Below are 13139 nucleotides of genomic sequence, written 5' to 3'. Positions count from 1 at the left end.
AGTGTGGCCACCTGACCGCTGACGTCCAGGTCTTCCCCAGGCCAGAGCCATTCATTGTAGATGAAGAAATCGATCCTATCCCAAAAGTCATTAACACAGGTAATGCATTAAAAATTCCCTCCTGGCCTTCCTCTTTTCTCTGCCCTCTTTTCACTTGTGACTTACTTTCTCCCCATCTAGGAGGGTTGGAAAGAATCTTGTATTCTCACAGGGAGGTGCTATTGTCATCAGCCCTGGATTTTTTTTTTTTCTTTTTTGCTGGTCCTAGGGGCTTGAACTCAGGGCCTGGGCATTGTCCCTGAGCCTCATTTGCTCAAGGGTAGTCCTCTAAAACTTGAGCCACAGCACCACTTCACACTTTTTTTGTTTATGGGATACTGAGGAATCAAACCCAGGGCTTCATGCAGTCCACAGGAGAACCTTTTTAGGTGATTTGTTTATACTGAGATAATGCTTTCTGCATAGATTTCAATCCACTCTATCACAATTACTCATTTGGAAGTGTTCTCATTTCCACCAGTTTTTCTGATTCTTTTTCCTACCTTAGTGTTCCAATGAGTCAGGCCTGACCCTGAATGTGCCCGGAGGCAGGCCTGGTGGACATGCTGGTGATGAACCTGGTCCCTGCCTACCAGAAAGGCGATCTCTTCTATGTTGGAAACTTCCTCCACAATTATAGACAGTGGGCAACAATGGAGCAAGTGCTGGCTATTGTGTTCAAAAAGTGAGTGTTCCTCCTTCCTTCGCATCTTGGTCTGTTCAGCCCCTCCTTGCTGAGTTGTGGAATACTTGACACCCCTCTGAACCTGTTGATTTCATGGGGGTCTTCTCACAGGAGCTTGGCATGAGACAAAGAAGTGCACACCCTGCCAACTTTCTTAGTAGTGGTCTGCCCAGGACATTTCCCAGAAAAGCTACTGGAACCTCAGAAGCTTGCTTACTGAGGGGCTGTTATTACAGGCATGTGCCACTGGCACCCAACTTCTGCCCTCACCTAGGTGAGGTTCTAGAAATTCACATTTCCCATGAGTAAATAAGGTTTCATTGGGAATTGGATGTCTGTGAATAATGTAGACCCAGGAAAGGCTGGGGTGTGGGGGAGGCAGGTGAACTGGAGGCTGAATCACAGACATCAGGGAGGGATTATGTTGGCTTTACATATTTATAACCCCTGAAGCTTTTATGATTTTGTGTATGTGCCAGTCCTGCAACCTGAACTCAGGGCCTTATTGCTGTTTCTTTGGTGCTCAGAGATACCACTACAGCATTTGAACCATAGGTGCTATTCTGGTCTTTTAAAAATTAGTGTCTTTAGACTTTTACTGACTAATGTCTGATCAGACTGTGCACCTGAGAGCTCATGCTCCTGATGAGCCAGAATTTGAGGAATTAGCCACTGGCACATTTTCCTTGGACCAAATACATATACCTCTCATAGAAGAATTTTCACTGAACTGTATAGACATATCTCACTTGTGTATGTGACAGATTCCATTCCCATCTGGGAATGAGCCCATCCCATATGTGTCCTGTGTGGGCAGAAAAGGAGAAGCTGAGAGGTGACTTCCTCCTGTCCTCCCATAGGTACAGATTCCCGGGCGCTAACTCCGAGGAAGATGAACAAGTAAAGAAGTAAGTGGACTGTGGCACAAAGAAAAGGCCCCTTCGTTCATAATGGTATCTTTGAGGCTTCTGATTCAAAGTGCAGATTTCTCATTTGCACACCACTTGTGCTTTCCATTAGGGGCAGAGGCTTGGGATTGGCGTGGTGGCAGAGGACACAGCTGTGGTGTGGTTGTGGACTCTCAGGGATGACAGGGAGGGCTGTGTGTACAAAATCAGTTCCTTCTTGTTACCTATCACAGTGAGAATATTGGAGAATTATCTTTCAGAAGCTTCTAGACCTGGGTGGTAAAGATGACCTTGCCTGCAGGAGTCTCCTCCTGCTTCCCAACATGCAAGAGTGCATATAGCAGCCTTGCAGAAAGGGGCTATGGGAGGCCCAGGATAGGGAGGGCAGGCACTCACTCTTCTTGTCACCAATCTGCCCACAGCAGCCTTTGTTCCATCTTCACCATGTGGATGGACTGCTATCCTGCTGATTTTCGAGAGCCCCAGAACCGACACCCGGTGAAAGAACTGACCCACTATGCCATGCTCCACATGCCCTCCTCGGACCTGCTCTTCCACCTCCACAGTCTCCTGAATGAGCTGGAGGAGACCAGGAAGAATGAGACCAAGAAACAGAGGAAGAAGTCCCTGTGTGGTCACCTCAGAGCGTGTTAGTAGGGATGGCGCCTGGGCCTCTAGGGATGAGCCTAATTGCCTGAGAGCCCTTATTACCCCCCAGGTTGTAAGAATGTCTTTGTATGATACTCTGGGCCAGGCAGTTTGTTCTATTGGTGAAAGGATTTGAGCTTAGCCACTCTTTGGAAATACCTTACCTTCTCATCAGTGTTCAGTCCAAAGTAAACTTGTACAGCTTCCTCCATTAGAGCCTCATGGAAATTGAACTTCACCTGAACATCCAGAGACCACTGTCAAACTCCTTTACATATTTCTCTTTCTCAGGCTTTGGCCACCATAGAGCAGTTTCTCCTGACCTGCCAAGAAAGAAGCCCTCGGTGATGTCAGGGATGGTGATGGATGGAGATCTGGAGCCCTCACTGGACTCCACAAAGCATGTGCATGTAGAGGGGTTGGATGCATTTGCAGTGAGGCCCCAACGGTTGTGAGTCCTGTGGATAAGACACTGGTTCTGAACCCCATATGTGACAGAGCTGCACCTGTAGGGACCCCAAAGAAAGAAGAAGGTAATAGTGATTGTCTTCCTGTGACTTTCACAGGCGGCCCAGATCAGCTCAAAAAGGGTCAAATCAGCACTCCTCCTGGTGTGCTGGAGGGAGTAGCACACATGGGGATAAAGGAAAATGTCCCCAGTCTGTGTTTAGGGGAACCAATGAGTGAGGTCCAAACGTTAGATTCAGCTCAGGAAAGTAAATCTGTCCTCACAGAACATCAGGACAAATCTGTCCGGCTGCAGGAGAGCCAATCTCCAACTGAGAAATTAGAATCTGCCTCTCTCTCAACTCCAGGAGCAAATCTTATCTTTCATGAGGAGGTAGATCCCTTGGAGGATTCTGAGGTAGAATTTATGTCTGAAGGCAACTTAGAAGCCAGCCTAGACTTAGAGCTTCCCTCCCCTCTCCCTGGGGATATCTCTCTTTTCTTTTTGTCCTGATTGTTGTAAAATGTTCATTCTTTTTATTCTTCTAAATTCATTAAGATGTATGTTTATGTTGTACAATTTATAGATCCTAAATACTGTGGGTTTTTTAATGTACATTCTGATGTCCCAGACACATGTGTCCTGAGTAAGGGCAAAAGACAGAGTGACCTGGAGCTGTTCAAGAGCACTAACTGGCTATAGAGGGAAGTGTTCAGTGCACTGTGAGGGGCAAGGAACCCAGCCCATGCCTGCATGGGGTGATCAGGCCACTACTAAAGCTCTAGGACATAGCAAACCAGATGTCCTTGAAAGTTGTTCTGTCAGACTAAATGTACTAAATGGGGGACTTTCTTCCATTAGTGAAGTCAAGTCAGTACGCACCCCTATTTTGCTCTGTGCAAATATGTAAGAACATTTCACCTCAAAATAACATCAAAAAGCTACTTTGAGGGAAAAGTATTTGACAAAATACATGGGAAATAGGTAAAAGCCATCATCAATAGAAGAAAGAAAACTTAGTCAGAGGGACAAAGACATGCCAGGTGTCCTGGCCCATCTCAATAATTCTAGTTTCAAGAGTGCTCTATACTTCCTCAGGATGGAGCTTCAAATCAGCCCCTGTAGAAAAATCTGAAAGACTTATCCAATGAGCCAGCAAAAGTCAACAAGTCCTAGCATGGCTGAAGTTACATGTTTCAGAATGGAACAAAAAGTAAGCAAGAGCTCAATGTCCTGAGTTCAAATTCCACTACTGGCACAAAAGATGAAGACATCTAGACATGAAATGTGGGCAATGGTAGCTTTAAACGATGGAAACAGAAAAACATACGAATGGGAAAATTACATATTTAAGCAAAAAGGCCAGACTTACAAACCATTGGTGAGTAGGTGTGGGCCTGTTCATGTTCTGTGGGAGCGTGTAGAATGATTTATGAAACTCCAAATAGGTTCTAGTTAGCCAAATGTGGATCAGGATGATGTGGTACTATGTAGTGAATTGTGGAAGAATAGGAAATACATCTTTGATATGCATATTCACTTTCTAATTGGAGTGGTAAGGGATTTCTCAGTCTTCCTGTCTGTTTTCTTGTGTTTATCTTTCTGTCTCTGTTTCTGTCTGTCTGTGTCTCTGTCTGTCTCTGTCTCTGCCTCTGCCTCAGCCTCTGTCTCTGTCTCTCTGTCTCTCTGTCTCTCTCTCTCTCTCTCTCTCTCTCTCTCTCTCTCTCCCTCTCTCTCTTTCTCTCTCTGTCTCTTCCTCTCTTCTGTTTTGTTGTGGAGCTTGAACTCATGTTGTGGGACCTGTCTCTGAACTTTTTTTGCACAAGGCTAATGCTCTTCAACTTAGAGTCACAGCTCCCCTTCCAGTTTTCTGGTGGTTGATTGGACAGAAGAGGACTTTCTTGCCAGATATGGCTATGAGCCATGATCCTCCCATTTAGACTCCTGACTAGCTAGCAGTACAGGCATGATCCACAGTGTCCAGTCAGGGAATCTTTTTGTGTGTGTGTGTGTTAGACCTTGCCTCCCTCCTCTCTGCACATTTGCCTGTTTTACTATTTATTGTTTTAACAGTATTAAAATGTCCACGTTTACATGATGTTGTAAAATTCTTGAATACAAAATACTCTGGTCTTTTCTACCTCCAATCTAATATCCTGGGCACATGGGGCCTCATTGGGAGGAAGCAGAGTGTGCTGGATCTGGGGAACAAATCTGGATATACAAGGAACTGGTGACTAGAGGGAGCCACAAGGAATGCAGGCAGTGGAGGATGCAGCCTGTGCCGAGATAGGACCCTTGATGCTGAGACACAAAAGCTCTGTGTTATATCAGAACAGGTGTCTTTGAAAGCTGGTCCCACTTGAATCTCAAGCCCCCACCTCTTTCTAGGGATAACTTCCCCTTTCCAGCTAGTCGGGTAAATGTGTTGATGTTTGAAGCTCTCTGCCAACAATGAACAATTCTGCACTGTGCAAATATAGAACATATAAATGTTTAAAGCTAGAATTAAATATTTGGTGCTGTTTTATGTTCTTAAGATGTTCCTTGCGTTGGGTTTCCATGAAGATTTTCTAAGTCTTCATGAGGGTGGATATGGACTGTAAGTTATCAAGATGACACAATAAGAGACTCATGCCTGCATTTGGAGAATGGTCTGGAAATGAGCTTGCTGCACATATTAGCTTACTTGGGCTAGGCGTTTTTCTCTGTAAGAAGTCATTTTGGCTGCCTTTTCCCGTTCATTGTATCAGAAGCTACAACCTCTAACATGGAAATAGATGTACTTTGATGTAACATTTAAGAAAATTTGAGGGAATATTTAACAGTATTTGGAAAAGGGTGTCGTTTGTGGTAGTGAAAAACTTATATTCTAACCATGTTGGCATTGTTCTACACAAATGGATCAATGTGTCTCTGTATACCAGGTGAGGAACAGTTCTGAGTCTCCCTGTCTTGAAGCACATATTCTGAGAATCCTTGAATTTCATCTGCTCTCTATCCCAGGGCAGTGGATTCTGAGAGGAGGCCTGGGCCCTGCAGTGTGGCAGAGGTGCATGTGCAGAGGGAACATGTCTGGTTGGCATGCTGGAGTGGGAAATCCAGAAACTCTGGCAATCACCAGTTCAGTGAAGAGGACAGAGGATTTAAGAAGGGACCGAGTGAAGAGTGTGCGTGTAGGGGGCGTGTGTACAGAATGGTGGTGCTTGAACTTAAAAGCTGGCCACTGTCTCTGAGTTCTTTCACTCAAGGCTAGCACTCTACCACTTTGAGCTACAGCTGGAGATAATCTGATAGCATTTCCTGACCTGGCTGGCTTTGAACCATGATCCTCAGATGTCAGCCTCCTGACTAGCAAAGAATACAGGCCTGAGCCAGAGACACTGATCCATATCATTTTTGTGTGTAGACTATTGGTGGTAAAGAAGACTCATTTATTCAAGAACTAAAAAACGACTAACAAGGGAGATTGTTGATGAAAATCTGTATGTCTAACAGAAGACTTGGGTAACATTGTGACAGGAAAGGCTAAATTCCAAAATTGGGATTATTTTCTGTGTTCACTATATACATCACTTACATATTATATATAATATATATAAATATATCATATCATATACTACATGATAATACATATATTTGTATTTTATAGGAGGACTAGCATATGATATTATGGATCTCGAATATGTTGTTTCACAAAACAATAATGTAAAAGACATTATTTGGGAATTCAGTGATATACCATTGATTCCCATATATTGTGTAGGTATATCTGTCTCACGTCAACATAGTTAAATTCGCCAAATGCTGTTGCAAAAAGGGGTCATGTGCTGGACGCTGGTGGCCCATGCCTATAATCCTAGCTACTGGAGAGGCTGAGATCTGAGGATCACAGCGGAAAGTCAGCCAGGCAGGAACATCCATGAGACTCTGATCTCCCAATAAACAACCAGAAAACCAGAAGTGGTACTGTGCCTCAAGGTGGTAAAGCCCTAGCTTTGAGCTGAAAAGCTGAGGGACAGGGTCCAGGCCCAGAGTTCAAGCCCAACAAACAATCCCCTATCCCCCCAAAAATGTGCGATGGCAGGTAATGAGCTGTTCATATATAGCTCAGGCCTGTGATCCCAATTAATCAGGAAACTTGGTTCTGAGTTTCAGAGGTTCTATCCTCAGGGCACTAAGTTTCGAGAGAGACTTGAGCCCCTCAAGGGACACAAAGAGACATGTGCAGTGGAGGATGGCTTGTGTCTGTGCTTGGATGGGAAATCCAGAAACTGAACAGCCATTGCCACAGTTGAGGAACGATGAGGCTGAAGAGGAGCAATGTCCATGCTGGGTAGGAAAGTTCCATGAATCTCTCATCTCCAGCTGACTACAAAAAGCTCAAAGTGGACCTGTGTCTCGTGGTAAAGCACTAGTTTTGAGGAACATTGCTCAGGGATAGCGCAAAGGTTCCAAGATCAGAAATGCACACACACACACACACACACACACTCCACAGTAAATATTGTATTTTCAGTTCCTATGCAGAGACTGGACAACAGCTCAGCAATGTGTGAAATTCTTCTTCCCGTTTGTGTTGAGGGAGGAGGATAGATCATGGGACACAGAAGCAAAGACTTCAGAGGCAAATGACTATATAAACGATTAGCTTGTAAGACCTAAAGGAGCAGTTTTCTACCTTAAATACTACATTCCTTCAAAGCTATAGTAAAACAAATCCTCGTCATCATAAAAAGACAATGCAGCAGCTCTTCCTTTCTCTGCTTGCCTCCATGAAATATTTCAAGTATAAAAAATAATTTTCTCACTTACAAAAATGGACACCTGTGGCTGGCAAGGTGGCTCAGTGGTAGAGTGCTAGCCTTGAGCAAAAGAGCTCGGGGAGTGCCCAGGCTGAAGTGAAGCCACAGAAATGGCCAAACAAATAGTCACCTGTAATAAAGGCTAATTATATATGTAATGTATGTTTTCCAATATTCCTTTCAATTTCCCATCTCTAAGCATTTGCATTGGCTCCAGATGACACCAGAGAGGGGTTCCAAGGACAAACAGATTAGGCTACAGAAAGTAAACAGTGACCTAGGATGTTGATGTCAAAATATGTGCCAGAAGGATGTGGCAGTCACAGAAGGCCCTGAGAGCCAAAATAATTTGAGCCAGATAAGAGGAATAGTGACAGATATGCCATGAATGTGACCTAGGAGTGACTCCTGGAAGCAGAGAACATGCCAGAACCTAGGACTAGCAGATTAGGATTGGACAAACAAGGTGTGCTGTTAACTTGTCTACATGTACACATTGCAATATTGGGTGGATGGGAATATTTCTTGCGTGAGGAAGCAGCAGAGGTCATTGGGCCTGACAGGTGACCCTGCCTCCTTCACAATGGAATAGAACATGGAACCCTGATAGCAGGCCACGGTAACTCACAGTTGGCTCAAGCCAGCTCAATTGGCCTGTGACTCAGGAACCAGAAACATGTTCTTGTGCTGTATTCGCAGGTCTCGAGACTCTGGTCTCAGCCAAGAGAAGGATGGGTGCCTCAGTCAAAGCTGTAGACACTGGATCAGTGGCAAGCCACGAACCAACCATCTCAGAGATTTGTCCAAAAAGAAACCTAGGAAATCACAAGGCATCTCAGGCAAGGTATACTCATGATAGAAAACCTACTTAACCCCAACCTGGTCCACAGTAGAACCTTCTTATGTGATTTAGGTTTACTGAGATAATACTGTCTACATAGTTGTCAATCTACTCTATCACAATTACTCATTTGGAAGTGTTCTCATTTCCATGGTTTTTTTCTGATTCTTTGTCTCGCCTTAGTGTGCTAATACGTCAGCCCTGACCCTGAATGTGCCATGCAATATATGGAGCTCGGAGGCAAGCCTGCTGGACGTGTTGGTGATGAACCTGGTCCCAGCCTACCAGAAAGGCGATCTCTTCTATGTTGGAAACTTCCTCCACAATTATAGACAGTGGGCAACAATGGAGCAAGTGCTGGATATTGTGTTCAAAAAGTGAGTGTTCCCCCTTCAAAACCGGGACTGTTCAGCTATGCCTGGCTGAGTTGTGGAATACTTGGCACCCCTCTGAACCTGTTGATTTCATGGGGGTCTTCTCACAGGAGCTTGGCATGAGACAAGAAAGTGCATACCCTGCGTAGTTTCTTAGTAATGGTCTGCCCAGGACATTTCCCAGAAAAGCTCCTGGAACCTCAGAAGCTTGCTTACTGAGGGGCTAGGATTACAGGCATGTGCCCATGGCACACGACTTCTGCCCTCCCCTAGGTGAGGTTCTAGGAAATCACATTTCCCATGAGTAAATAAGGTTTCATTACAAATTGGATGTCTGTGAATAATGTAGACCCAGGAAAGGCTGGGGTGTGGGGAGGTGGGTGAACTGGAGGCTGAATCAACTCAGAGATTTCAGGGAGGGATTATGTTGGCTTTACATATTTATAACCCCTGAAGCTTTTATGTTTTTGTGTGTGTGTCAGTCCTTCAACCTAAACTCAGCGTCTTGGTGCTGTTTCTTTGGTGCTCAGAGCTACCACTACAGCATTTGAACCATAGGTGCAATTCTGGCCTTTTAAAAATTAATGTCCTTAGACTTTTACTGACTAATCTCTGATCAGACTGTGCACCTGAGATCTCATGCTCCTGATTAGCTAGGATTAGAGGCATGAGCACTGTCACATTTACCTTGGACCAATGCATATAAGTCTCTTAGCAGAATTTTCACTGAACTGTATCTTACATATTTATGTGTCAGATTCCATTCCCATCTGGGAATGAGCCCATCCCATATGTGTCCTGTGTGGGCAGAAAAGGAGAAGCTGAGAGGTGACTTCCTCCTGTCCTCCCATAGGTACAGATTCCCGGGCCGTAACTCTGAGGAAGATGAACAAGGAAAGAAGTAAGTGGACTGTGGCACAAAGAAAAGGCCCCTTCATTCAAAATGGTATCTTTGAGGCTTCTGATTCAGAGAGCAGATTTCTCATTTGCACATCACTTGTGCTTTCCACTAGGGGCAGAGGGTTGGGGTTGGAGTGGTAGCAGAGGACACAGCTGTGTTGTGGTTGTGGACTCTCAGGGATGACAGGGAGGGCTGTGTGTTCAAAATCAGTTCCTTCTTGTGACCTATCACAGTGAGAATATTGGAGAATTATCTTTCAGAAGCTTCTAGACGTGGGTGGTGAAGATCATTCTGCCTGCAGGAGTCTCCTCCTGCTTCCCAGCATGCAAGTGTGTATATAGCAGCCTTGCAGAAAGAGGCTATGGGAGGCCCAGGATAGGGAGGGCAGGCACTCACTCTTCTTGTCACCAATCTGCCCACAGCAGCCTTTGTTCCATCTTCACCATGTGGATGGACTGCTATCCTGCAGATTTCCGAGAGCCCCAGAACCAACACCCGGTGAAAGAACTTACCCACTATGCCATGCTCCACATGCCCTCCTCAGATCTGGTCCTCAATCTCCATGTTCATCTGGATGAGCTGGAGGAGAGCGGGAAGAATGAGACCAAGAGAGAGAGGAAGAAGTCCCTGTGTGGTCACCTCAGAGCTTGTGAGTAGGGATGGCGCCTGGGTCTCTAGGGATGAGCCTAATTGCCTGAGAGCCCTTATTACCCCCCAGGTTGTAAGAATGTCTTTTCATGATATTTTCTGCCAGGCAGTGTTGGTTCTATTGGTGAAAGCACTTGCGCTTAGCCACTCTTGGGAAAGACCTTACCTTCTCATCAGTGTTCAGTCCAAAGTAAACTTGTACAGCTTCCTCCATTAGAGCCTCATGGAAATTGAACTCCACCTGAACATCCAGAATCCACTCTCAAACTCCTTTACCTATTTCTGTTTCTCAGGCCTTGGCCGCCATAGAGCAGCTTCTCCTGACCTCCCAAGGAAGAAGCCCTCGGGGATGTCAAGGATTGTGATGGATGGGGATCTGGAGCCATCCCTGGACTACACAATGCATGTGCATGTAGAGGGGTTGAATGCATTTGCAGTGAGGCCCCAAAAGGTTGTGAGTCCTGTGGATAAGACAGTGGTTCTGAAGCCCACATGTGACAGAGCTGAACTTGTAGGGACCCCAAAGAAAGAAGAAGGTAATAGTGATTGTCTTCCTGTGACTTTCACAGGCAGCCCAGATCAGCTCAAAAAGGGTCAAATCAGCACGCCTCCTGGCGTGCTGGAGGGAGTAGCACACGTGGGGCTGATGGAAAATGTCCCCAGTCAGTGCTCAGGGGAACCAATGAGTGAGGTCCCAACATTAGATGAAGCTCAGGAAAGTGAATCTGTCCTCACTGAACATCTGGACAAATCTGTCCTGCTGCAGCAGAACCAATCTCCAACTGAGAAATTAGAATCTGCCTCTCCAGCCTTTGCTGGAGCAAATCCTATCTTTCATGAGGAGCTAGATACTTTGGAGGATTCTGAGGCAGAATTTATGTTTGAAGGCAACTTAGAAGCCGACCTAGCCTTAGAGCTTCCCTCCCCTCTCCCTGGGGATATCTCTCTTTTTCTTTTTGTCCTGATTGTTGTAAAATTTGCATTCTTTTTATTCTTCTCAATTTATTAAAGATATATGTTTATGTTGTAAAATTTATGGATGTTGAATACTCTGGCTTTTTTTACGTGTACAATCTGATGTCCCAGACACATAGTTCCTGAGTAAGGGCAAAAGACAGAGTGACCTGGATCTGTCCAAGATCACTTACTGGCTATAGAGGGAAGTGTTCAGTGCACTGTGAGGGCCAAGGAACCCAGCCCATGCCTGCATGGGGTGATCAGGCCACTACTAAAGCTCTAGGACATAGCAAACCAGATGTCCTTCAAAGTTGTTCTGTCTATTGAGACAAATGCCAGACTAAATGTTCTGTACGGGGGACTTTCTTCCATTAGTGAATTCAAGTCAGTACACTCCCCCATTTTGCTCTGTGCAAATATGTAAGGACATTTCACCTCCAAATACCACCAAAAATTTACTTTGGGGGAAAAGTATTTGACAAAATACATAGGAAATAGGTAAAAGCCATCATCAATAGAAGACAGAAGACTTAGCCAGAGGGACAAAGACATGCCAGGTGTCCTGGCCCATCTCAATAATTGTAGCTTCAAGAATGCCCTATACTTCCTCAAGGTTCAAATCAGCCCCTGTAGACAACTCTGAAAGACTTCTCCAATGAGCCAGCTAAAGTCAGGAACTCATAGCATGGCTCAAGTTACATCTTTAAGCATTGAACAAAAAATACGCAAGAGCTCAAGGCCCTGAGTTGAAATTCCACTACTGGCACAAAAGATGAAACATCTAGACATGAAATGTGGGCAATTGTAGCTTTAAACCACGGAAACAAAAACATACAAATGGGAATATTACATATATAAGCAAAAAGCCCAGACTTATAAACAATTGGTGAGTAGGTGTGGGTCTGTTTATGTTCTATGGGAGCATGTGGAATAATTTATGAAACACCAAATCGATTCCAGGAAGCCAAATGTGGATCAGGATGAGGTGGTACTATGTAGCGAATTGTGGAAGAATAGGATATACATCTTAGATATCCATATACATTTTTCTAAATGGAGTTGTCAGTGATTTCTCAGTCTTCCTGTCTCTTTCTGTGTTTGTCTGTCTCTGTCTCTATTTCTGTCAATGTCTGTCTGTTTCTGTCTCTCTCTGTCTCTGGGCTCTTTTTCTGTCTGTCTCTGTCTCTCGCTTTTTCTCTCTCTGTTTGGTTGTGGAGTTTGAACTCATGTTGTGGGCACTGTCTCTGAGCTTTTTTTGCACAAGGCTAATGCTCTTCCACTTAGAGTCACAGCTCCCCTTCCATTTTTTGGTGCTTAATTGGAGAGAAGAGTCTCATGGACTTTCCTGACTGATCTGGCTTTGAACCATGATCCTCAGATTTAGACTCCCAACTAGCTACCAGTACAGGCGAGATCCACCGCATCCAGTCAAGGAATCTTTTTTAAACCTGATTTTCTAAGAAATCACATAAATGTTTCATAGCAAAGGTTTGAAGCCTGACTTCAATGTGACATGACAAGAATTTTGTCAGCCTGAGAAAATTGAAGATCCTGGAGTGTTGTTTGTTGTTGTTTGAGTCTGGAATCCAGACATATACAAGCTACTGAAGTACTACACAATTAGCTTTACAATCTGAGTCTAGGGATTCAAGTTTATATAAAATGTTAGCTCTCCATCCTGCCTACCTCCGAGATAGGGTGCATGACTTCTGCATTTCTACTGGCGTTTCAAGAACTATTCTATTTATATAATTGTTGTTTTGTTAATCTGGTGGTAGAGCTGCCCACTTCTAATCAATGAGAGCTACTGGGAAGACAGAAATGAGGAACTTGAAATTGAATACCAGCCGGAGGCCAAAACTCAACAGTTGGTCTGAAAAATAAT

General features: G+C 44.6%; 1 protein-coding gene across 2 annotated transcripts; it reads left to right on the top strand.

Annotated features, from left to right (window-relative positions):
* Nucleotides 1–13: 13 nt before the first annotated feature.
* On the top strand, nucleotides 14–11333 carry LOC122114494. Of its 2 annotated transcripts, XM_042687695.1 has the most exons (10): nucleotides 14–99; nucleotides 548–724; nucleotides 1585–1632; nucleotides 2055–2281; nucleotides 2572–2680; nucleotides 8233–8377; nucleotides 8558–8751; nucleotides 9602–9649; nucleotides 10072–10298; nucleotides 10591–11333. In XM_042687695.1, the coding sequence occupies exons 2-10, from the start codon at nucleotides 576–578 to the stop codon at nucleotides 11304–11306; spliced, it is 1863 nt and encodes a 620-aa protein (XP_042543629.1). In that variant the 5' UTR covers nucleotides 14–99; nucleotides 548–575; the 3' UTR covers nucleotides 11307–11333. The 2 variants fall into 2 exon arrangements, with proteins under 2 accessions (XP_042543629.1, XP_042543630.1); XM_042687696.1 differs by lacking the exon at nucleotides 2572–2680 and having other exon boundaries at nucleotides 8608–8751.
* The last annotated feature ends 1806 nt before the right edge of the window (nucleotides 11334–13139 follow it).

Source organism: Dipodomys spectabilis, unplaced genomic scaffold (genome assembly GCF_019054845.1).
Source record: "Dipodomys spectabilis isolate Male_0828 unplaced genomic scaffold, ASM1905484v1 ptg000108l, whole genome shotgun sequence".
In the NCBI taxonomy this organism is placed as follows: Eukaryota; Metazoa; Chordata; class Mammalia; order Rodentia; family Heteromyidae; genus Dipodomys; species Dipodomys spectabilis.
The sequence above is the reverse complement of the archived record's forward strand: the minus strand, read 5'-3'. Positions and strand labels throughout refer to the sequence as shown.

Coding starts and splice junctions, on each gene's coding strand:
- LOC122114494 (XM_042687695.1), top strand. CDS start 576: ATGTGCCCGGAGGCAGGCCTGGTGGACATGCTGGTGATGAACCTGGTC. Junction 2,681..8,232: donor CCCTCACTGGACTCCACAAA/GCATGTGCATGT, acceptor CTGTATTCGCAG/GTCTCGAGACTCTGGTCTCA. Junction 9,650..10,071: donor GAAGATGAACAAGGAAAGAA/GTAAGTGGACTG, acceptor ATCTGCCCACAG/CAGCCTTTGTTCCATCTTCA.